The 24,683-nt window shown below is 44.1% G+C and overlaps 1 protein-coding gene across 1 annotated transcript in view; it reads right to left on the reverse strand.

Moving 5' to 3' along the window:
• Nucleotides 1-24,683, reverse strand: part of LOC126278522 (uncharacterized) — a 93,979-nt gene that overhangs the window by 21,719 nt on the left and 47,577 nt on the right. The window contains exon 2 of the mRNA XM_049978689.1: nucleotides 12,225-12,376. Coding sequence (XP_049834646.1) covers nucleotides 12,225-12,376 — 152 coding nt within the window. The remainder of the gene's footprint in view (nucleotides 1-12,224; nucleotides 12,377-24,683) is intronic.

The following is a 24,683-nucleotide window of genomic DNA, read 5'->3' on the forward strand; positions in this document are numbered from 1 at the left end:
CTATTTAAGCTCGGTATATTTTGTTACATCTTGTGGCCTGTCTTCTTGCACTGCTGCCCATCCCAGCACTGTACAGTACTTTAAGTTAGCTATGCGATGCAATTAAATAAAGCCATCAGCGCAAAACGAGCTGTTTCCTTGGTATCCCCTTTCCTCTTCCCACACACAGGGCAGTGTTGTGAATTCATCATGAATTTTGCGGAGAACATAGACATATCATACATATAGACTCGCGTATTAATGATCTGTCCAACGGCACAATTAAATATGTAAAAACTTTCCTTTCGAGATGAAATTGAACCGAGTGAAGTAAGTGGTAGATTTCTTCGACACTCAAGAATAACAAAGAACCTTGCTTCTGCAGCAATATCAGATCTTGTAGTTACAATTTAGTAATCAACTAAAGAGTATCAAACAAGAAAAAGAATGAAAATATTTCAGCATAGTTAAGATGTCATTTTCGTACAATCCTACGCTTCCTATTTATTGATGATGATGGTTGTGGTTTTAGGGGGGCAGACGGGGAAGACATTGGCGCACTGTCATAGTTAAAGTTAACTTAGTAAACTTAAGACACTATATTGACACTATATCTAATACTGTATCAGATGCAGAGTTAAATTGACACTATATCTAATACTGTATCAGATGCAGAGTTCGTTGCTACTGAGCACCGAAGAAGTCAAACACATGCGTATTATATTTCCTTCAGATACATCTCAAACTAAGTGTTTTTGGCACGTCTAACTCACGAAGCACGTTCAGAAAACCATCAAAATAGGGACAGAGAGGCGGTACTAAAAACTGTTTGACACAGGGCATGCTCATTTGGAACTATGACAAAATTAACCGAGTGACTCCGACCGCAGCCGAAACTGATAGCACATTTTTCAGTGGCTAAACGCACGCCGTGCCCAACTCTTCCTTTCGTTTACATGAAGCATGTAATATTTGTCACTCGGACACTTTAATACAAAATTTACGAACTAAGAGCTGCAGATGCACAAGTACTGTTTAATAAACTGAATACAAAATTAAAAGTAAAAGCTGCAGAGCCTCAAGTACTATTTAATAAAGACAAAGGACGTGACAAAAACACCAGGTAATGAAATTTCTCCTTTCGTAAGCTATTCGACTACTGCATTTTCAACTACAAGCAACAACAGAGAAGGTAAAATATACATCCTTAAATAAAATTTTATACTGCACAATTTTTATTTTATAACATTTTTCCATGAAATCCTTAAAATCACGGTTATTGCATATTTTATGCGGACTGAATGACTTTTTTCCGTAAAGACTTCTCAGTTTCTTTTTGAAATTATGAAGTTGACTTAGTAATAAAGTAAAATACCCACGATATTTCCAAGGAATGCATTTTCCAGGAAGAAATTAAGTTATAAGAGCAAAATAAAAACGAACCAAATGCTTGCAAGTTGCCACAAATTGTCTGCAATCTGCACAGAAAGTGCAGTTGTTTGAACATGACCATTTCATCGATCTCTAACACATTTATTCTAAATGGACGCCCATTGTAATGCTCTACATTTCTCGCCTACTTTAGTGTTTCCGATTAAATGCTTACTCTCAAGGGAATTAAAGAGAGAAAAGGGAAATGTACAGTTATTCTGCAAGATTAGTGTCAAATAAATGATTCAAAATATAGTAATAATAATCATTATATGTACAAAAAGTCTAAATTATTAAGAATATTTTCTTAATAGCCAATAGTTAGAAAAAGCTATTGTATGCCCATTTAGGTTTGTCACGTCAGACACAGAAGTCTACAACACGGATGGTGGAAAAAATCGCGATATCCTCAAAACTGACTGTTCCTTCAGTAAATCGTCAACAGATAGAATTGTGCTAACAAAATATACGGAAAAGACGTTCCAAAATGAATGGCTTCTCCTTCCAGAGTTTAGGGGTTGGCTCATATGGTCGGGTGACCAAGGAATATGCGAAGTGTAAAATGTGCTCCTTAAAGCAGAAAAATCCAAGCTTCTCGAGCATGATAATGGAAATGGCCGTAAAAGTTGACCACAGAATTATATTAAGAGCGAAACATCAGCGAAGTTTATGACCAGCTTTACCAATGTAAGCAAAAAGAAAAATGAGGTGGGAACTGCTATTTGTGCACATCACGTGGAAAACTATTTACCATTGACAAGCGTTAAAAATTTTACCTTTCATAAAAGCTCTTTGTGATAAGGATACAGGGTCTCAAATTGCCTTATCGAAACAAAAAGCAACTAATATTGTTAGGGTTGGCTTATGGAGCTATTTTTCTTTCCTTCAAGGGCAAGATTTAGAAAAGCACCCATTTTCAATTTTCATTGACGAGACCACAGAACTTCATGTGAGAAACAACTTTAAGGAAGAGGGTAAGGAGTCATTCCAATCCCGGAGCGCAAAGACTTACCTTAGGGGGAAAAAAGGGCACACACACACACACACACACACACACACACACACACACACACACACATATCCATCCGCACATACACAGACACAAGCAGACATTTGTAAAGGCCAAATGTCTAATATATATATCTGTCACGAATAAACAATAACCATTTGTGAAGTAAATGATCAGATAAAGCAAAAAAAAATACTTACGCAAAATTTAACATAATTGATACAGGGTTGCCACAAGTTTCCCCAAGTCTGATTTACAGACATGTTTTGGAACTTTTCCTTGACAAATTTTGAGGTCTCAAGGGTAAGTAAGGACACAAGTCGATGAAAAATGTAAGGAATTGAGTATTTCTCCCCCATGTGAGTAACAAACTTAAGTATTAACATCAGCACCTTCTGTAACAAAATACCTTTAGATGGTGAAAGCCAGCCCAGTGTTATATGTGTTTCATTAAGACCACGGTTGTTAATTTATTTTAAGAAAACGAAACACATATGGTGACAAAACTACGCATTTCCTTGGCGTCGCAAGACAGATTTAATGTATATTCACTGATTTTAGAAATAATCTCAGGAAACAGTAGGCCTCTTGAAAAAGTGTATAAAGCAAGGTACAGCTGTGTAAACCAACTCCATGGGCGACCGCTAACAAAATGTTGATTCTATGTTTGTTATTGTCAGTTATCATCCACTCTGTTATGTCTAATATTTTACAGGTAGTATTTTATTTTTCTTTAGCACTGATTGCAAGTTGAGGGGAGTAGTAGGAAGGGAAGAAGCAGTAGGGATGAGGGAGTAGGGAAGCGGCGCACATACTCAGCTGTACACAGCCAGTGATAGTGCACGACATCTCAGTAAACAAGCCGTTTCATCTACTGAGACAAAAACAAGATTTCTACAGCGCTTTTTTTTAAAATTCCCTGATATTTCCCTGATTTCCATAGCATGTTTTAAATTCCCTGATATTACCTGATTTCCAGAACTCGTGGCAACCCTGATATACTTAAAACTGAACTTTGTTTGTTTGTACTGGAGGGAAAAAATGAGAGAAATTTGGTTTCCAGTCGAGGAGAAAAAAGAGAAATGCTGTAAAACGTTGTTGGGAAAAATAAAAAATATAGTGGAAAGACCTTGGCGCTTTCGGTCTGCAACTACTGACGGCGACAGAGTTCATAACCGTGACTGTGGCCGAGGGAGCAGGGCTCGCGGTCACTGCCTCAGCTGCGGTAGGAGACCCCGGAGGACGACTCGCCATAAGCTTGCAGCAGCAGCGGATGAAGTTTGCCGTATGGTTATCTCCGCAGAGAGCGCACTTTGCTTGCGTGTCGCGTGTTTTTAGTGCACTTGCTAGTGAGGTGGACTGCTGCAGTTCTAAGCGCTATACAGCACTGTACAGGGAGATCGGGTTGCTTATATTATTCAATAGTTGAGCCGCAATTGCAGGGTCTGCTTTATTGCCTACAGTTCCCTATTCTTCTGATTGTAGTACAGACATGGAAGAGGCGCGCTTTTCGTGATCCTCTCCTGGTTTCGTCCGATCAGAGCCGCATTTCTTTTTTACCCTCAATTACTTTGAATTTGCGTAAGACCATGTCTGCCTTAATTTCTGCGAGACCTGTATCTCGAGGGTGTCCTTTGATCACAGCCTTGAAGTTGTCTAACTCTGTTGTGAGATAGGTGCGGTGGGAGATGTTGCTCTGTTTGAGGTAGTCTCTTAGTGTTCTGTAATCGAATTCTATACAGGCTGATGAGACACTGCATGAGGTTTTGAGGCCACCTTTCGCCTCATCCAGTTCCATGTCATCTGCGATGGAGGAAATTTCCAGTAAGGACCTGGACTCTTTAGGCCTCTGGCATCGCGTCTGTGTCTTGTTGTTTTCGTGTCTTTGCTTTGTTACGTTTGTGCTCGAATGACTGCGGGAGCCCAGAGGCTGGGCGCCGCAACAGACTTGGGCTTTGGGTCTATACAAAAGTGTCTACAGAAGCTATTTCTGACGTCAGACCGTCACTGACAAGGGGCGTTGGTTGTTCGTCCGTTGGCACTCTTAGGTTTCCCGAAACAACTCCAGCCCCACCACAGACTACACACGGGTGCCCAGGTAACACCACAGGCCGTGGGGTAGGAAATTAGCTACTTTCGGACACCCAGGGAGGATGCCCTGGGGAAGTTCCTGATCGGAACACGTTGGTAGCAGGACGACTAACAACATAAACAGTTCGATCCCAGTGGACACCGTGCTGTCAGTAGATCCGACAGCAGCTGCAGCTGCGTCACAAAGGCATCACGCCGAAATTTTCACACAATAACCATACCGCGCACACACAAAGCATACGCATCCAATAGAGGACAATACTCTGTATTGTGTCGTGGGCTCGAGGTCCAGCCGAACAGAGACTTGCAGCACGGTCCCCGCCCGCCCCGAGTCCTCCCCCTCGAATGCTGCATTGTGGATGACGGAAACGCAGAATAAAGAGAGCAGAGATGATATCTTGGCTTTGTGTGCACTCACCTGAAAATTACATACATTGTACGAAACAAGCAGGAGATCCAAGTGGTCATGAAGGGAGGTATGGATGCGCTCAAGGCTGTGATGGTTACTTTCGTTTGCCGTGCAATTGTAGGAGGCAGCTATGTTACGGTCTTTGGGAATGTCTGCGATTGATTGTAACATACGTAGGATGACGGTGGAGGAAGCATGCTACAGCGCAGGTATAGTTATCTGGTAGTACAAAAATGTTCAAATGTGTGTGAAATCTTATGGGACTTAACTGCTAAGGTCATCAGGCCCTAAGCTTACACACTGCTGAACCTAAATTATCCTAAGGACAAACACACACACCTATGCCCGAGGGAGGCCTCGAACCTCCGCCGGGACCAGCCGCACAGTCCATGGCTGCAGCGCCCCAGACCGCTCGGCTAATTCCGCGCGGCTATCTGGTAGTATATAGGTCTGTAGTTTGAAGAGGAATGCTAAATGCCGCGATGGCACATAGTGTTTCTGGACATCAAGGAGACCAATGTCATGGATTTTGGATTATTTAGGTGATGGGAGATAAGGTGGATAGGGTAAGGAAATAGGCCACAGATGGAATAGTTGGGACGAAAGCCTCTTTGGGTATTGCATAAGTGTTGCAAAGTGATAATGGATTCTTTGGGCGAAGTTGGTTTCAGGGATTTTGCTGTGAACTGACTTGTGGCGTGTAGATTTATTTGCTTAAGATTGTGAGGGTGTTTATTTGCAAGTTTTAGGAAGAATAAGAGTTTAGACGTTCTCCGCAGCTGCAAGTAACGACCTGTGTAGAGAACGGTACTGTCAAGGAAGGCAAGCGTCCGTGACAGACGATGGGGCATTTTTTACAGAGGCGGTAGGTATTATTATTATTATTATTATTATTATTATTATTATTATTATGACCAACGGACAGTGTTTTGTGGATTAGCGATGGTATTCATGTCTTCAGCTGCTATTGCCATGTTTAATGCTGTTCGTAGAGTACTGTGTGCATGCTGTAAGTTTGATGGATTAGTTGGGATATCTATGTTTGTACGTTCATAGAAATAGGGCTTCTTAGAATTATCAAAGTTAGGATCGCTGAGTCATGCATCCTCTGTTCATCAGTGTGTCTATCTATAATACAGTGTGGGTCAGGAGTGATTCACACTAAGGCCTAGCACGCAGTCACCTATAGTGAACTACCCTACCAACAGGTAGCTAGCGAGCACTAAAGTAGAAACACTGATAATCGGTCCACTTTATGTCCCTCTGAACAGTTTGTAATATCAAATACTTTGATCGACAGACACGTGACTCCACTTTGGGCAACAACAACGCTGATACGTTACCGTCTGTTCGTGAAATGTAAGATACTGTATGCCTGTGTGATGTACCACAGATGTTAAACTCTGTGACAATGTATCGGTACGAAAAAGGTGTTCTGCATCTATCGCCAATCCGCAGGACTGCAGAGGTATATACAGTGGAGAGTAACAGTGTTAACTCTGATGTACTGCTTACATCATCGTCATTCATTAAGCCCTATGAACAACTACTCTCCACCAAAATTTATCAAAAATTTTTGTTTTATAAAGAGCCTACAGCACATGCCACAACTACCCGAAAATACACAACCACAGAGTCTACTATAAACTACGTAAGTGTCTAACTGCTTTAAATTCAGAATGTACAAACACTCCTGGAAATGGAAAAAAGAACACATTGACACTGGTGTGTCAGACCCACCATACTTGCTCCGGACTCTGCGAGAGGGCTGTACAAGCAATGATCACACCCACGGCACAGCGGACACACCAGGAACCGCGGTGTTGGCAGTCGAATGGCGCTAGCTGCGCAGCATTTGTGCACCGCCGCCGTCAGTGTCAGCCAGTTTGCCGTGGCACACGGAACTCCATCGCAGTCTTTAATACTGGTAGCATGCCGCGACAGCGTGGACGTGAACCGTATGTGCAGTTGACGGACTTTGAGCGAGGGCGTATAGTGGGCATGCGGGAGGCCGGGTGGACGTACCGCCGAATTGCTCAACACGTGGGGCGTGAGGTCTCCACAGTACATCGATGTTGTCGCCAGTGGTCGGCGGAAGGTGCACGTGCCCGTCGACCTGGGACCGGACCGCAGCGACGCACGGATGCACGCCAAGACCGAAGGATCCTACGCAGTGCCGTAGGGGACCGCACCGCCACTTCCCAGCAAATTAGGGACACTGTTGCTCCTGGGGTATCGGCGAGGACCATTCGCAACCGTCTCCATGAAGCTGGGCTACGGTCCCGCACACCGTTAGGCCGTCTTCCGCTCACGCCCCAACATCGTGCAGCCCGCCTCCAGTGGTGTCGCGACAGGCGTGAATGCAGGGGCGAATGGAGACGTGTCGTCTTCAGCGATGAGAGTCGCTTCTGCCTTGGTGCCAATGATGGTCGTATGCTTGTTTGGCGCAGTGCAGGTGAGCGCCACAATCAGGACTGCATACGACCGAGGCACACAGGGCCAACACCCGACATCATGGTGTGCGGAGCGATCTCCTACACTGGCCATATACCTCTGGTGATCGTCGAGGGGACACTGAATAGTGCACGGTACATCCAAACCGTCATTGAACCCATCGTTCTACCATTCCTAGACCGGCAAGGGAACTTGCTGTTCCAACAGGACAATGCACGTCCGCCTGTATCCCGTGCCACCCAACGTGCTCTAGAAGGTGTAAGTCAACTACCCTGGCCATCAAGATCTCCGGATCTGTCCCCCATTGAGCATGTTTGGGACTGGATGAAGCGTCGTCTCATGCGGTCTACACGTCCAGCACGAACGCTGGTCCAACTGAGGCGCCAGGTGGAAATGGCATAGCAAGCCGTTCCACAGGACTACATCCAGCATCTCTACGATCGTCTCCATGGGAGAATAGCAGACTGCATTGCTGCGAAAGGTGGATATACACTGTACTAGTGCCGACATTGTGCATGCTCTGTTGGCTGTGTCTATGTGCCTGTGGTTCTGTCAGTGTGATCATGTGATGTATCTGACCCCAGGAATATGTCAATAAATTTTCCCCTTCCTGGGACAATGAATTCACGGTGTTCTTATTTCAATTTCCAGGAGTGTATGTTACACACATTGTGCAACGTTGTATATTCAGTGCCATAACGTATTCAATAAGGGAAATGGTTACAGGCATTTTGGCACTCCGGTTATAAGCTTTCAGGAGAGAAAAATTGCATCTAGACGATGGAGAATCACATGCCAAAGCCTGCCTAGCGCTGTAATAGCGACAGAAAATACGCGAAAGGAAGGACACGAACAGCATGAGGAAACGTATTTACACTACTGGCCATTAAGATTGCTACACCACGAAGATGACGTGCTATGCAAATTATTAGTTTTTCAGAGCATTCACACAATGTTGACGCCGGTGGCGACACCTACAACGTGCCGACACGAGGAAAGTTTCCAACCGATTTCTCATACACAAACAGCAGTTGACCGGCGTTGCCTGGTGAAACGTTGTTGTGATGCCTCGTGTAAGGAGGAGAAATGCGTACCATCACGTTTCCGACTTTGATAAAGGTCGGATTGTAGCCTATCACGATTGCGGTTTATCGTACCGCGACACTGCTGCTCGCGTTGGTCGAGATCCAATGACTGTTAGCAGAATATGAAATCGGTGGGTTCAGGAGGGTAATACGGAACGCTGTGCTGGATCCCAAGGGCCTCCTATCAGTAGCAGTCGGGATGACAGGCATCTTATCCGCATGGCTGTAACGGATCTTGCAGCCACGTGTCGATCCCTGCGTTAGCAGATGGGGACGTTTGCAAAACAACCATCTGCACAAACAGTTCGACGACGTTTGCAGCAGCATGGACTATCAGCTCGGAGACCATGGCTGCGGTTACGCTTGACGCTGCATCACAGACAGGAGCGCCTGCGATGGTGTAATCAACGACGAACCTGAGTGCACGAATGGCAAAACGTCATTTTTTCGGGTGAATCCAGGTTCTGTTGCAGTATCATGATGGTCGCATCCGTGTTTGGCGACATCGCGGTGAACGCACATTGGAAGCGTGTATTCGTCATCGCCATACCCGCGTATCATCCAGCGTGATGGTATCGAAACCCTACATTTCAGCTGGACAATACACGACCGCATGTTGCAAGTACTGTACGGGCCTTTCTGGATACAGAAAATGTTCAACTGCTGCCCTGGCTAGCACGTTCTACAGATCTCTCACCAATTGAAAACGTCTGGTCAATGGTGGCCGAACAACTGGCTCGTCACAATACGCCTGTCACTACTCTTGATGAACTGTGGTATCGTGTTGAAGGTGTACCTGTGGACGCCATGCCAGCTCTGTTTGACTCAATGCCCAGGCGTATCAAGGCCGTTATTACGACCAGAGGTGGTTGTTCTGGGTACTGATTTCTCAGGATCTATGCACCCAAATTGCGTGAAAATGTAATCACATGTCATTTCTAGTATAATATATTTGTCCAATGAGTACCCGTTTATCATCTGCATTTCTTCTTGGTGTAGCAATTTTAATGGCCAGTAGTGTATTATGCTTAGTGCAACCAACAACCTGGTGTGGCGTTGGCTGCTGTACGCGATATATGGTGCCACGTACACTAGATACACTACAATGTCAGATAACGAAACACGTGCGCGGTAGTAGCAGCCTCGTCCATTGCGAAGCTTCATTTCCTCCTCCAACTCCTGTCACGGTAAGCGAGGGCGGAGCACGTTAACATTCATCTGGCGCACGAGGCCGCTGATTGCAGTGGGCTAGGCGCTCATTGATGTACGCCCAACCATGAGGCAAACTCCCTGACATACATTTTTAGCAAACTTGTACACGAGGTTGCCCGAAAGGTGATCCTGCAGTAAGAGGACACAACTCTGTGAGTAAACAGTAACAACGGTAGCCAGCGAGGGGACAGTGCTGAGGCTGGTACAGAACTATTCCGATGCCAGTACACGGGATATTGCCAATCTTGTCTGGACTGCCCACAGTAATATCTGGCGGATCATGTATGAGAACTCCATACACCTGTATCACACCCAGCACGTGCACTTACTGGATGAAGACTGTTTTGCTCCATTAGTAGTTTTTGCACGGCGATAGCGCTACTTACAGATATCCTCAATAAAGCTACACTTCCCAGTCAGCATTTTTTTCGACATTGAGGCGTCCTTTACGCACCATGGAGTGTTCAACTCACACAAAAGCATTGTGCGGTCAGAGGAGAACTCACAAGCAACAAGACCCTGTGCAGTTTTCAGTTGATGTATGAGCCGCCATCGTAGGGGACCACTTCGAGAGGCCACTTGTTGCCCCAACATTTGGCAGATGCCACCATCTCACCTTTCTTCAGCAAGTATTGCACGGTGGGGCCCCCTTACGTTACAGCTTTGAAGTGCGTTACCACCTGAATGCTACATATCATCAACATTGGATAGGCCGAGGTGGTTCGGTGCATTGGCTAGTGATATTGCCAGACTTCACTATCCTTTAGTATTTCCTCTGGGATCTGTGAAGATACTGATGTGTGAAATCCCAGTTTAACAGTGCCGAGTAACTTTTTGCACACATCGTGGCAGCTACTGGAGAAGTCCAACACGCGCCCTGTATTTTCCAGAACATCAGACCTTCCCTAAGCTAGAGATATGAGGGCCGTAATCTCGAACAACTCCTTTTATGATTCTTCAACTTCTCCCGACGATTTTCTTGCTCGAACAGTCCACGGGTGTACTACCGGTCCATAGTGTCAAACGGGCACAATATATCGGCGATCATACATGTCGACATCGTCAGCGCACCTGACGATGGCGACATGCCTGATCGCCGAAATATTGAGCCCGTTGGACACCACGGTCCGGGAGTACACCCGTGGACCATTCGAACTCCTTTTATGTCTATCATAGTCTACTTTCGTTCTTATTTCTTGGTTTCTGACGCACTAAGCATAATAAATACGTTTTCTCACCCCGTTCTTGTCCTTTCTTTCTTGTGTTTTGTTTCATCTCTGTCACAAGAAGAAAATGATACCGACCATGTGATTTTCCATTGTCTAGGCGTACCCTTCCACTCCTGAAAGTTTGTTATCATTGTACTGAAACACCCTGCATATGTAAATAAGGGTGCCGATACATATATTTTGAGGGTGACCTTACTGCAGTGGTAACACTGGTTCCCATCAGAACAACGAAGCTATGCATTGTCGGGATTGGCTGGCTCGTGGATGGGTGACAGTCTGATCCGCCGAGAGCTGTTGACAAGCTGTGTGCAATCAGCCACTGTGAGGAAAGTTAAGGAGTTTAGTTTTCATTACACCTAAGGTAAATCAATTCACAGAGGTCCAGTGTGGGCTGCAATTCGTAGTGTGTTAATGCACAATCGATTTGCGCTGTAAATAAGTAATTCCAATTTTGGCCACCAGGTGCAAACATTGACGCTGTCAATCCAGGAAGAGTATAGAGACTTTACCATATGTAATGGATTAGGAACATGGGGCGGGCCGAAAAGGTGAAACAAGTGAGAGAGGTGGATGTTGGTTTAATAATTATCAGGCAATTACACAACTTTTTCTGTATAAGCACCGGAGACGTTGATGAGATGCTGTGAAGTGCTAGATTTGCACCTGGTGGCCAAAATTGGAACTAATTTTTTCCACTGTAGATCGGTTCCATATTAACACATTAGCGTATCTTCTACTTCATACACGACAGCACGAACAGCACGCTACAGCACGAACAGTTTAACTTATTTGCTGTTCAGGTAGTATGAATGTCTTATACTAGTGCCTTAATCGACTCAGGGAAAGGTTTCTTCCACTCGACTGAAATAGGGGGCACAAAAAAAGAAATATGTATCATCAACCCCCGCAGAAATGTTTATTGCTCTCCTTTCTACATGATGTTCGGACTCTACCCATGTTAGACAGGAATGTTTTTTGTAAAGTCATTCTGCTAAGGGCAACAATCAATTTACACCGAGAAATTCTGAGAATGTTTTGAATAAATATGTCACATCAATGTTCATGCAAAGAATACGATTGACTGCGTTTTGTAATTTTCTCTTCTTAAGGAATAACTAATTTATCGCATAAAGTGGTACCCTTCCCGAAAAAGAAAATGATGTGTAGATCGGAGGGATAATCTATGGGTTCACACAAGCTTTCTCTAATAATCCCCAGTAGAAACAGTCTTAGTAGCTCATGCTCAGTACCTAGGAATACTACAATGTTACTGCTCTGCAGATTTGATGCCTCGGTAGCGACTTCCAGATAAGCGTGTATCTTACCTTAGACTCCATAATGGGTAAGATGGTAGGTCTTGATAATGCCGAGATTGGAACAAGGAACGGTGCACCTGAACTTTTGAGAGACGTGGCCACTGAAGACGCCCATCTGAGTCAAAGCCGGCTGCCATCTTGATCTTCGATTGGTTTCTAGCCTGCAAAAATCATCTGCCTTTAGCTTCATAAAATCTAAAGATTGGAAACAAAATACGAAAATCCTTAGGAACAGGTAGAGATTCTCAACGCTACAGCTCAATCCATGGAGTACCGTCAACTAATGTTTTTCGCATAAATTTGGCAATACAGAAGTGGTACCAAAGACAGTTATCTCCCTAGCCTTCTGCAGATAACAACATGAGTTCCCGCCGATCGGAATGCTCCTCATAGCAGTGCTTAACACATAAGCCATTCACTCATCAAAATTCGTATTTTGACTTTGGATTCCATCTTCCCTAAACATTCCTATCTTAATACGTTCTTGCAGAGGATACTGCCTCTCTGAATACTCCTCAGTAGGTGAGCCTACATGATGTAATTGTGGATCATCGAATTTTCCCTTCTATGTCAAGAATGTCATCAAATGTATTTAATTGTGTGGTCTGAATATTTGTACCACTTTGAGGCAACATTTCACAGCACAATACAAATTATAAAATTTGCATATCACACTCATTGCGACCACGAACATGCGGCTGTTAACTGCTTGCAGTTTGAAATAATGTTACCATGAGATAACACTCTGTAACTCTGGCCACAAACAGCTGTCTTCCGTCCGCATAACAAATTCAGTTTTTCAATCATTTTGGTTCAAAGAGTGTGCGAAATGTAGCAGTTAATAATTGATAATTGCAGACTGTTTAACTTGTACAGATTTTGACTTAAGCATGTAAATAAATACTGTAAAACTTCGTTAACACGAATCCGAAGAGATCTAAAAATCAGGAACTCGTGTTAAAAAAATTCGTATTAAGTAAAAAACAGATTTTAATAAGTATACATGTACAGCAGTACACTAATGTGTAATACGCTACACTGTCAATCATGTTATTCTAGACTTATAACACTATAAAGTGATTGTAAAATCGAAGTACTCACAAATCATGTGCGTTACTTTCTTTGGAAAAAATCGGTCATGGATCGCTGACGTTTATGGGAACGATAATATTTCGTATTTCACAACCAACTGTAATAATAGCGTCCGTAAATCCAGCAGGAACGTTGGATGCTGAAGCGTACCGTTCTAAACAGTCCAAAGCTATAACCATCTCCTGACAGCTAGGTGTAATGGTATCTGTATTCTCTTCCTCTTCACTTTCTTCTGATGGCCCTTCCAGCACCTCGTTCACAGCTTTTGGCACATCCGATTCCACAGAAGCACATACGGCAAAATGGTCGTCCACACTAATGAATTCTTCGAAACTAATCCCAGTGTTCGCAACGTCATGCAGAACTGTCCATTCATCAGGTGAAGTGGACATTTTGAGTGTTGCTATGTCTCCAAGCTCTGTTAAAGCACTTCCGTATATGACGTGGCGATACTGAGTTCCAGGCTGCTGCGATGGCTTTTATTGCGTCAAGCAGATTCCAATTTGGGGTTGCACTATTGTTTTCAGCAGCACGAATTGCAGCTCTGACAAGTCGCTTACGATAAGCTCTCTTTATGAGAGAGATTATACCTACGTCCGGAGGCTGAAGGCGGCTTGTGGGGTTGGGTGGAAAAATCTGAACCTTTATGTTGGATAGGTTCAGATCAGGAACGTTATGGGCAGTACATCTGTCCAATGTAAGAAGATCATGTATATTTTGAGCAACCATTCGACTGTCGAAACGAAGAAGCCACTTGCGAAATGATGTGCAATCGATCCAAGCTTTGTTGTGGTGAGATGCAAGGTAAAGTGTCAATATCTATGTTTTTAAAACAACGTTGTTTCTCGGATTTACCGGTAACCCAGGGACGAAACTTCTCACTGCCGTCAGCATTACAGCACAGTACAACAGTCACACATTTTGCTTCGTGCTCCATTGTGACACTTATCACCTTTTATCCCCAGGGTGTGATTTGAAAAAAGATTGTAGAAAAATCTAGATTCGTCCATCTTAAACACATCACACGAGGCATACTTTTCCCTCACTCGGTTGAATTCATGCAACCAGCTGTTCACATTTTCATCAGTTTTATTTGCTTCACCACAAATTTGTACGGATGAAATTGAATGTCTCTTTTGGAACCAATACAACCAACCAGAAGATCAACGGAAGTCTTCGATATCCATATCTTTGGCAGTATCATTTGCTTTTGACTGAATCACAGGGCCAGTTAAAGGTACCAGTAGCGTTTCGATGTCTTCATACTTGGCGGTACGAAGTCGTTGTTTCGAAGAAGTTGTTTCCAGATCCTGATGACGCAGCATTAATAATTTTTTCTCGGTTCTGAATAATCGTAGATAAACTAGATTTATGTGTTCCAAACTGCTCTGCAATTGCTGTTTTCTTGGTACCACGGTACACTTCATCTAGACTCTTAAGCTTTAATTGTACATTTAGTGCTGTTTGTTTCCTCTTTGCCATTATCGCGTTGTAACTGTAGTTTTTATTCAGTATTCCAACTCGATACGGCTACGACTAACAGAACACCTGTCTAATCTAGCACTGAGTACATTCCTAAATGCTGCTGCACACATTATTGAATATCTTACAATGTACAGCATACGCTGATTGTTGTGATAATTGCGGCTACCGTACGATTCAACAATAAGTATAATTAGCTTTACAGCTACATTCCCTACATTCATTTCGAAAACAAATTACGCTTTAGAATACTCAAAGGTCGGAAGTTTGTATTACAGTGAAATTTAATTACACTAGGAACTGAAACAGAGTTCGTAATTGGAGTTAACCGAAATTCGTGTTAACCTATAAAACATACCATAAGAACTAATGTAGCAAAACAATAGCGTGTATACTGTCTTTAAAATACAGAGATTCTGAGAAAAGAATAATTTTAAGTGTGGATCTCTTCGATAAGTCTGGAACTCTTTCGTTACCTGTTCCGGTAAGAAGTCTACAAACGTAAAGTACAAATTATAAATCAGTCTACAGGTTGCTACGAAAATCCGATGAGGTAAAAATTAATGAGAAATTAATAAGAATGCTACTCATTAAAATCGACAATAACAGCACAGTTGTGCCTCCTGACTTCACAGAGTCGACGAAACCTTTGGTGGAGACCCTCCACTTAGTCCCATACCAAAGAATCCGGATCGGATCTTGGAAAAATGTTGCAACCTGTAAGCTCTGCACCCCGCGCTAAGGCCAGCAGTCTTCACCACTTACGCTAGCAGCCTGTACGAACTGAGGGTCCCTGAAAACCCATGCGACAGGCGTCGTTGGTGCCAACGTTGGCCACACCTTGCAAAACGACTACACCATGCACACACCATAAAAACAGGCAAAGCCATCTCCACATCTCGGATTAGGTCCCAGCAGCCATACCGTGTGTACATTGGCTTTCTTTCCAGCCCTGAACGCTATCTGCTTAAGGAGCTCCATAACACACCTAACATTGAAGCTCCCAGTAACTAGTAAACCCTTCCCCCTACGTTCTTGTTCCGACGCTGCTGAAGGAGCTGCCACCTGTCCACTCACACGGTGAATGGGCGAAGCCAGGCGACAAGTCTCCAAATTGGTCCTCCGCCTCGAGAGACACCAACGCGTTACCACCCGCAACTCAGCCTGCTGTGAGGGGGGATCCACGGCGTCGGGTGCACTAGGAGGTGCCCCGGAAGCAGAGCTCATGGAAAAAACCAGTGACACCTTAGGCGTTCCATGCGATGCGCCATATTGTCCACCATCGCAGCACCCCGAGGCAGCAGCGTGAATGTGACTGACCGTATTCAAAAGCACATTCAGCTGTTTGCGAACGTCGGCCAGCTCGCTCCTCCTGTGTCCGCACACAGCATGCACACATCCTAGCCACCCAGTAAGACCAACCGATGAAGAGAACTATAAGGATAGACAATCAATCCTGCATATGGAACTTGCTACCCTCCTGATGTGTCGCCAATGGACGCTGATGGGTAAATGAGTTACGTAGCTGGCTGTTCAGTGTGCAACTACTGCGCTACAAACTGAATAAATTTACACTTACAAAAATTCGCGATTGAACCTCTTAAATAGAGAAAGCCGCACGAAATTTAATAAATATACCACGGCGCAAATACAGAGAAAGATAAAACACTTAACTTGCCGCTCTGTAGACGTGTGTCATCTGAGAGCTGGAGTCTTGTTTGTCCAACTTAAATGACTATCATTCTTATAAATATTCATTCCTCTCTAAATTATCGACTGTGGTATTCTCATTCGCATTATCTACTCTCTCAGATAATTTAACACACGAGTAATGGGGTCTAAGCTCTATGGGACTTAACATCTGAGGACATCAGTCCCCTAGAACTTGGAACTACTTAGACCTAACTAACCTAAGGACATCACACACATCCATTCCCGAGGCAGGATTCGAAACTGCGATCGTAGCGGTCGCGCGGTTCCAGACTGAAGCCTCCAGAACAGCGCGGCCACACCGGCCGGCACACGAGAGTAATTATTCCTCTTTATTTTAGTATCTCACTTCCTCCTGACCCTTGTTCTTCCTGACGATTTTCCGTAACTTCAACCTACTCTTTATCATAACCAAATTGAGTTGAGTGTGTATCCGTATGCCATACACTGTACTCTTGCGCCCAATTTCCCAATTTCTGTGCCGATATGATGCAGCGGGTATCGTCCCTTTTCCCACGATATTTCTCGTGTTTTTTGAATAATGTGCTTCGAATTCAACAATGTACTTGATATGTATTGCAAAACTCAGTGAGTCTTTTTCCCCTCTTATTTGTACTACCGTCATTTATTCCATCGCCTACTATAGCGCTCCTCGCGACTGTTAAATTTTCAGTACCGTTTGTTTATACAGTTATACGCTCAATTCCCTCTCCTACATGTCTCTTTCTCTTTATCTTCTGCATGTGGAGTCAGGTGCAGCTGAAACCAAGGTAACTTGGATGTTTGAACCAGTCACCCAAGTCTACTTTGACAGTTCTAGTGTCATTCAAAGGAAGGCTAAGGTAAATACCGCGTAAATACCCAAATCATGCATTAATGGTTGGAGGCAAAAAATGTGCCGAGTATGGACTAGGATGACTATGGATTAATTACAGGGGGTTCAGTCTAACAGTCATGCGAAATAATTTTGAACACATTTTCTGAAAATTGTCTTGAGCCCGCTATCTCGGCAGCACAGACGCAGATATCTTACACCTTGTAGCTACAAATAGGCATAACCTAATCGACAGTGTCAATATAGAAACGGGGGTTGGCGATCATGATTTCATTATATATGATACTATTAATGCGAAAGTTAATAAATCAGTCAAGAGGGCTGGGAGAGTGTTTCTGCTGGATGCAGCAGATAAACAGTTATAAACATCTCACTTGGACAGTGGACTGGTATCATTTAGTTCCAACAAGATGGATGTAGAAGTTCCAACAAGATGGATGTAGAAGAATTATGGGCATAGTTTAAGCAGATTGTAAATCGCGGTCTGGAGAGATGTGTGTCTAGTAAGTGGATAAAGGCTAGAAAAACCCATCATGGATTGATAATGAAATCCGGCGGATGCTGAGGAAGCAGAGGCTGTTGCACAGTAGGTTCAAAATGGAACAAATAAATGACGACAGGCGAGGGTTGGCAGAGATTCCTGCTACTGTCAAAAGATTTAGCGCGAATCATACAACAGCTACAACCGTCACCACCTTAGCGAAAGATCTGCCAGAGAACCCGAGAAAATTCTGGTCTTATGTAAAAAGCGGGTCTAAGGTTTCCATTCAGTCCCTTGTTGGTCAGTCTGGTGTGGTAATTGAAAATAGCAAATGAAAGCTGAATTTTAAATTTCACGTCCAAGAAATCATTCACACAGGAGAATCGTACAAACATACCGTCATTTGACCATCGGAGAGACTCCCGTATGTTGTTGTTGTTTTGGTCTTCAGTCGTGAGACTAGTTTGATGCAGCTCTCCATGCTAATCTATCCTGCGAAAGCTCCTTCATCTCCCAGTACTTACTGCAACTTACATCCTTCTGAATCTGCTTGGTGTATTCATCTCTTGGTCTCCCTCTACGATTTTTACATTCCACGCTGCCCTCCAATGCTAAATTTGTGATCCCTTGATGCCTCAGGACGTGTCCTACCAACCGTCTTCTAGTCAAGTTGTGTCACAAACCACTCCCTAATCCTATTCAGCACCTCCTCATTAGTTACGTGATCCACCCATCTAATCTTCAACATTCACCTGTAGCACCACATTTCGAAAGCATCTATTCTCTTCTAGTCCAAACTAGTTATAGTCCATGTTTCACTTCCATACATGGCTACACACTATACAAATACTTTCAGAAAAGACTTCCTGATAGAAAAATCTATATTCGATGTTAACAAATTTTTGTTGTTTAGAAAGGCATTCCTTGCTATTGCCAGTCTACATTTTATATCCTCTCTACTTCGACCATCATCAGTTATTTTACTTCCTTTACTACTTTAAGTGTCTCATTTCCTAATCTAATTCCCTCAGCATCACCCGATTTAATTTGACTACATTCCATTATCCTCGTTTTGCTTTTGTTGATGTTCATCTTATATCCTCCTTTCAAGACACTGCCCATTCCTTTTAACTGCTCTTCCAAGTTCTTTGCTGTCTCTGACAGAATTACAATGTCATCGGCGAACCTCAAAGTTTTATTTCTTCTCCCTGGATTTTAATACCTACTCCGAATTTTTCTTTTGTTTCCTTTACTGCTTGCTCAATATACAGATTGCATAACATTGGGGAGATGCTACAACCCTGTCTCACTCCCTTCCCGACCACTGCTTCTCTTTCATGCCCCTCGACTCTTATAACTGCCATCTGGTTTCTGCACAAATTGTAAAGAGCCATTCGCTCCCTGTATTTTACCCTGCCACCTTTAGAATTTGAAAGAGAGTATTCCAGTCAACATTGTCAAAAGCTTTCTCCAAGTCTACAAATGCTAGAAACGTAGGTTTGCCTTTCCTTAATCGTTCTTCTAAGATAAGTCGTAAGGTCAGTATTGCCTCACGTATTCCAACATTTCTATGGAATCCAAACTAATCTCATTCGAGGTCGGCTTCTACCAGTTTTTCCATTCGTCTGTAAATAATTCGTGTTAGTATTTTGCAGCTGTGACTTATTAAACTGGTAGTTCGGTAATTTTCACATCTGTCAACACTTGCTTTCTTTGGGATTGGAATTATTACATTCTTCTTGAAGTCTGAGGGTATTTCGCTTGTCTCGTACACCTTTATCCCCAGATGGTAGAGTTTTGTCAGGACTGGATCTCCCAAGGCCGTCAGTTGTTCAAATGGAATGTTGTCTACTCCCGGGGACTTGTATCGACTCATGTTTTTCAGTGCTCTTTCAAACTCTTCACGCAGTATCGTATCTCCCATTTCATCTTCATCTACATCCTCTTCTATTTCCATAATATTGTCCTCAAGTATATCGCCCTTGTATAGACCCTGTATATACTCCTTCCACCTTTCTGCTTTCACCTCTTTGCTTAGAACTGGGTTTCCATCTGAGCTGATATTCATACAAGTGGCTCTCTTTTCTCCTAAAGTCTCTTTGATTTTCCTTTAGGCAGTATCTATCTTACCCCTGGTGAGATAAGCCTCTACATCCTTACATTTGTCCTCTAGCCATGCCTGCTTCGCCATTTTGCATTTCCTGTCGATCTCATCTTTGAGACGTTTGTATTCCTTTTTGCATGCTTCATGTACTGCATTTTTATATTTTCTCTTTTCATCAATTAAACTCAATATTTCTTGTGTTACCCAAGGATTTCTACTAGCCCCCGCCTTTTACCTACTTGATCCTCTGCTGCCTTCCCTACTTCATCCCTCAGAGCTACCCATTCGTCTACTACTGTATTTTCCCCCCATTCCTTTCAATTGTTCCCTTATGCTCTCCCTGAAACTCTGTACAACCTCTGGTTATTTCAGTTTATCCAAGTCCCATCTCCTTAAATTCCCACCTTTTTGCTATTTCTTCAGTTTTAATCTACAGTTCCTAACCAATAGATTGTGGTCAGAGTCCACATCTGCCCCTGGAAATGTTCTACAATTTAAAACCTAGTTCCTAAATCCCTGTCTTACCATTATATAATCTATCTGTTAACTTTTAGTATCTCCAGGATTCTTCCATGTATGCAACCTTCTTTTATGATTCTTGAACCAAGTGTTAGCTATGATTAAGTTATGCTCTGTGCAAAATTCTATCAGAAGGCTTCCTCTTTCATTTCTTAGACCCAATCGATATTCACCTACTATGTTTCCTTCTCTCCCTTTTCCTACTGTCGAATTATATTCACCCATGACTATTAAATTTTCGTCTCCCTTCACTACCTGGACTATTTCTTATATCTCATCATACATTTCTTCAATTTCTTCGTCATCTTCAGAGCTAGTTAGCATATAAAGTTTTACTACTGTAGTAGGCATGGGCCACTATAATACGTTCACTATGCTGTTTGTAGTAGCTTACCCTGACTCCTATTTATTAAACCTACTCCTGCATTACCCCTAATTGATTTTGTATTTATAAGCCTGTATTCACCTGCCCAGAAGTCTTCTTCCTCCTGCCACCGAACTTCACTAATTCCCACTATATCTAACTTTAACTTACCCACTTCCATTTTTAAATTTTCTATCCTACCTGCCCGATTAAGGGTCCTGATATTCCACGCTACGATCCGTAGAATGCCGGTTTTCTTTCTCCTGATAACGAAGTCCTCTTGAGTAGTCCCCTCCCGGAGATCCGAATGGGGGACTATTTTACCTCCGGAATATTTTACTCAAGATGACGCCATCATCATTTAACCATACAGTAAAGCTGCATGACCTCGGGAACAATTACGGCTGTAGTTTCCCCTTGCTTTTAGCCGTTCGCAGTACCACAACAAGAAGGCCGTTTTGATTAGTGTTACAGGGCCAGATCAGTCAATCATCCAGACTGTGGCCTCTGTAACTACTGAAAAGGTTGCTCCCCCTCTTCGGGAACCACACGTTTGTCTGGTCTCTCAACAGATACCCTCCATTGTGGTTGCACCTACGGTACGGCTATCTGTATCGTTGAGGCACGCAAGCCTCCCCACAAACGGCAAGGTCCATGGTTCATGGGAGGAGGACTCCCGTATGGATGACATAGAAATAAGAATACCTGGCGAAGAGAAACAGCTGAAGGATTTGAAAGCAAATAGATAACCAAGTCCGGATGGAATCACCAGGTCGAATAACATTTCGATTTTACAAAGAGTACATTGCGGTACTGGCGCCTTGCCTAACTTGCGTTTATCATGACTCTCTCGCCCAGTGCAAAGTCCCAAGCGGCTGGAAAAACGTGCAGGTGACTCCAGTAGACAAAAAAACCTAAAGGAACGAACCTGCGAAATTACATACCAATAACCGTAACTTCTGTTTGCTGCAGAACCCCTGGACTTATTCTCAGTTCGAACAACATATTAAGTTTTCATGAGGCTGAGAAGCTTACGTCCAAGAAAGAGCATGGTTTTAGAAAGCACCGCTCATCCAGAACCCGGCTTGCCTTTTTCTCACATGATTTACGGTGGACTATGGATGGAGGGCAACAGGCTGATTCTATATTACTATATTTCCCGAAAGCATTTAAGACGGTGTCTCACTGCAAGTTGTTACCGAAGTTGCGGCCATATGGAATAAGTTTACAGACTTCTTAAGTAATGCAAGCCACTATGTTATCCTCTTCGGTGACTGTTCATTAGAGACAACGGCGTCGTCAGGAATGCGCCAGGGAAGTGTGACAGGACCGCTGTCGCTCTCTATATACATAAATGTTTGGCGGACGGGTTTGACAGTAGTCTGCGGTTGTTTGTTAATGAAGCTGTGATTTAAGGTAAAGTGTCGAAGTCGAGTGACTGTAGGAAGATATAAGGCGACTTGGGCAAAACTTCTAGTTGGTGTGATAAATGGCAGCTAACTCTAAATGCGTAAAAAGTAAGTAATGCGGATAAGTAGCCAGAACGAACCTGACATGTTCGAATACAGTGTTAATTACTGTCCTGCTTGACACAGTAACAGGGCGTAACGTTGCAAAGCGATATGAAATGGAAAGAGCAAGTGAGAACCGTGTAGGGATGGCGAAAGTTTGACTTCGGTTTGCTGGGAGAATTTTAGGAAAGAGTGGTTCACCTGAAAAGGAGACCGCATACAGGACGTTGGTGTGACCTATTATTGAGCAGTGCTCCACTTTTCTGATCAGTACTAGGTCGGATTCAAGGAAGGCATCGAAAAAATTCAGAGGCGGACCGCTAGATTTGTTACCAGTATGTTTGAACAACATGTAAGTGTTACGGTGGTGCTTCGAGAACTCAAATGGGAATCCCTGGAGAGAAGGCCAAATTCTTTCCGAGAAACACTATTGACAAAATTTAGAAAAACCAACATTTTAAGCTGACTGACGAACGATTGTACTGCATATCGCGCAAGCACTACGAATATAAGGTACGAGAAATTAGGTCTCACATGGAGTCATATAGACAGCCGGTTTTCCCTCGCTCTATTTGGGAGTGGAACAGGAAAGGAAATACTATTTGGGAGTGGAATAGGAAAGGAAATACATAGTCAAATGCTTTTTTATTCCAGTCTCTAATCAGAAATGAATTCTTTAGACGATGACCGGTTTAAGTCTGTAATGATTAAAAAAAAGGTTCAAATGGCTCTGAGCACTATGGGACTTAACTTCTGAGGTCATCAGTCCCCTAGAACTTAGAACTACTTAAACCTAACTAACCTAAGGACATCACACACATCCATGCCCGAGGCAGGGTTCGAACCTGCGACCGTAGTAGTCACGCGGTTCCGGACTGAGCGCCTAGAACCGCCAGACCACCGCTGTAATGACCATCCTCAGATCCTTTTTACACCATGGTCATTAAAGACTGAAACGGGTCATCGTCTAAAGAATTCATTTGTGATCAGAGACTGGAATAAAAAAGCAATTTACAGTACTCGATCACTGTTTGTATAAGCGACTATGCCGCAGTTGGTGAAATACACTCCTGGAAATTGAAATAAGAACACCGTGAATTCATTGTCCCAGGAAGGGGAAACTTTATCGACACATTCCTGGGGTCAGATACATCACATGATCACATTGACAGAACCACAGGCACATAGAAACAGCCAACAGAGCATGCACAATGTCGGCACTAGTACAGTGTATATCCACCTTTCGCAGCAATGCAGGCTGCTATTCTCCCATGGAGACGATCGTTGAGATGCTGGATGTAGTCCTGTGGAACGGCTTGCCATGCCATTTCCACCTGGCGCCTCAGTTGGACCAGCGTTCGTGCTGGACGTGCAGACCGCGTGAGACGACGCTTCATAGAGTCCCAAACATGCGCAATGGGGGACAGATCCGGAGATCTTGCTGGCCAGGGTAGTTGACTTACACCTTCTAGAGCACATTGGGTGGCACGGGATACATGCGGACGTGCATTGTGCTGTTGGAACAGCAAGTCCCCTTGCCGGTCTAGGAATGGTAGAACGATGGGTTCGATGACGGTTTGGATGTAAGTGCACTATTCAGTGACCCCTCGACGATCACCAGAGGTGTACGGCCAGTGCAGGAGATCGCTCCCCACACCATGATGTCGGGTGTTGGCCCTGTGTGCCTCGGTCGTATGCAGTCCTGATTGTGGCGCTCACCTGCACGGCGCCAGACACGCATACGACCATCATTGGCACCAAGGCAGAAGCGACTCTCATCGCTGAAGACGACACGTCTCCATTCGTCCCTCCATTCACGCCTGCCGCGACACCACTGGAGGCGGGCTGCACGATGTTGGGGCGTGAGCGGAAGACGGCCTAACGGTGTGCGGGACCGTAGCCCAGCTTCATGGAGACACTTGCCAATGGTCCTCGCCGATACCCCAGGAGCAACAGTGTCCCTAATTTGCTGGGAAGTGGCGGTGCGGTCCCCTACGGCACTGCGTAGGATCCTACGGTCTTGGCGTCCATCCGTGCGTCGCTGCGGTCCGGTCCCAGGTCGACGGGCACGTGCACCTTCCGCCGACCACTGGCGACAACATCGATGTACTGTGGAGACCTCACGCCTCACGTGTAGAGCAATTCGGCGGTACGTCCACCCGGCCTCCCGCATGCCCACTACACGCCCTCGCTCAGAGTCCGTCAACTGCACATACGGTTCACGTCCACGCTGTCGCGGCATGCTACCAGTGTTAAAGACTGCGATGGAGCTCCGTATGCCACGCCAAACTGGCTGAAACTGACGGCGGCGGTGCACAAATGCTGCGCAGCTAGCGCCATTCGACGGCCAACACCGCGGTTCCTGGTGTG

The sequence above is a fragment of the Schistocerca gregaria genome, chromosome 6, assembly GCF_023897955.1.
Source record: "Schistocerca gregaria isolate iqSchGreg1 chromosome 6, iqSchGreg1.2, whole genome shotgun sequence".
Taxonomy (NCBI): domain Eukaryota; kingdom Metazoa; phylum Arthropoda; class Insecta; order Orthoptera; family Acrididae; genus Schistocerca; species Schistocerca gregaria.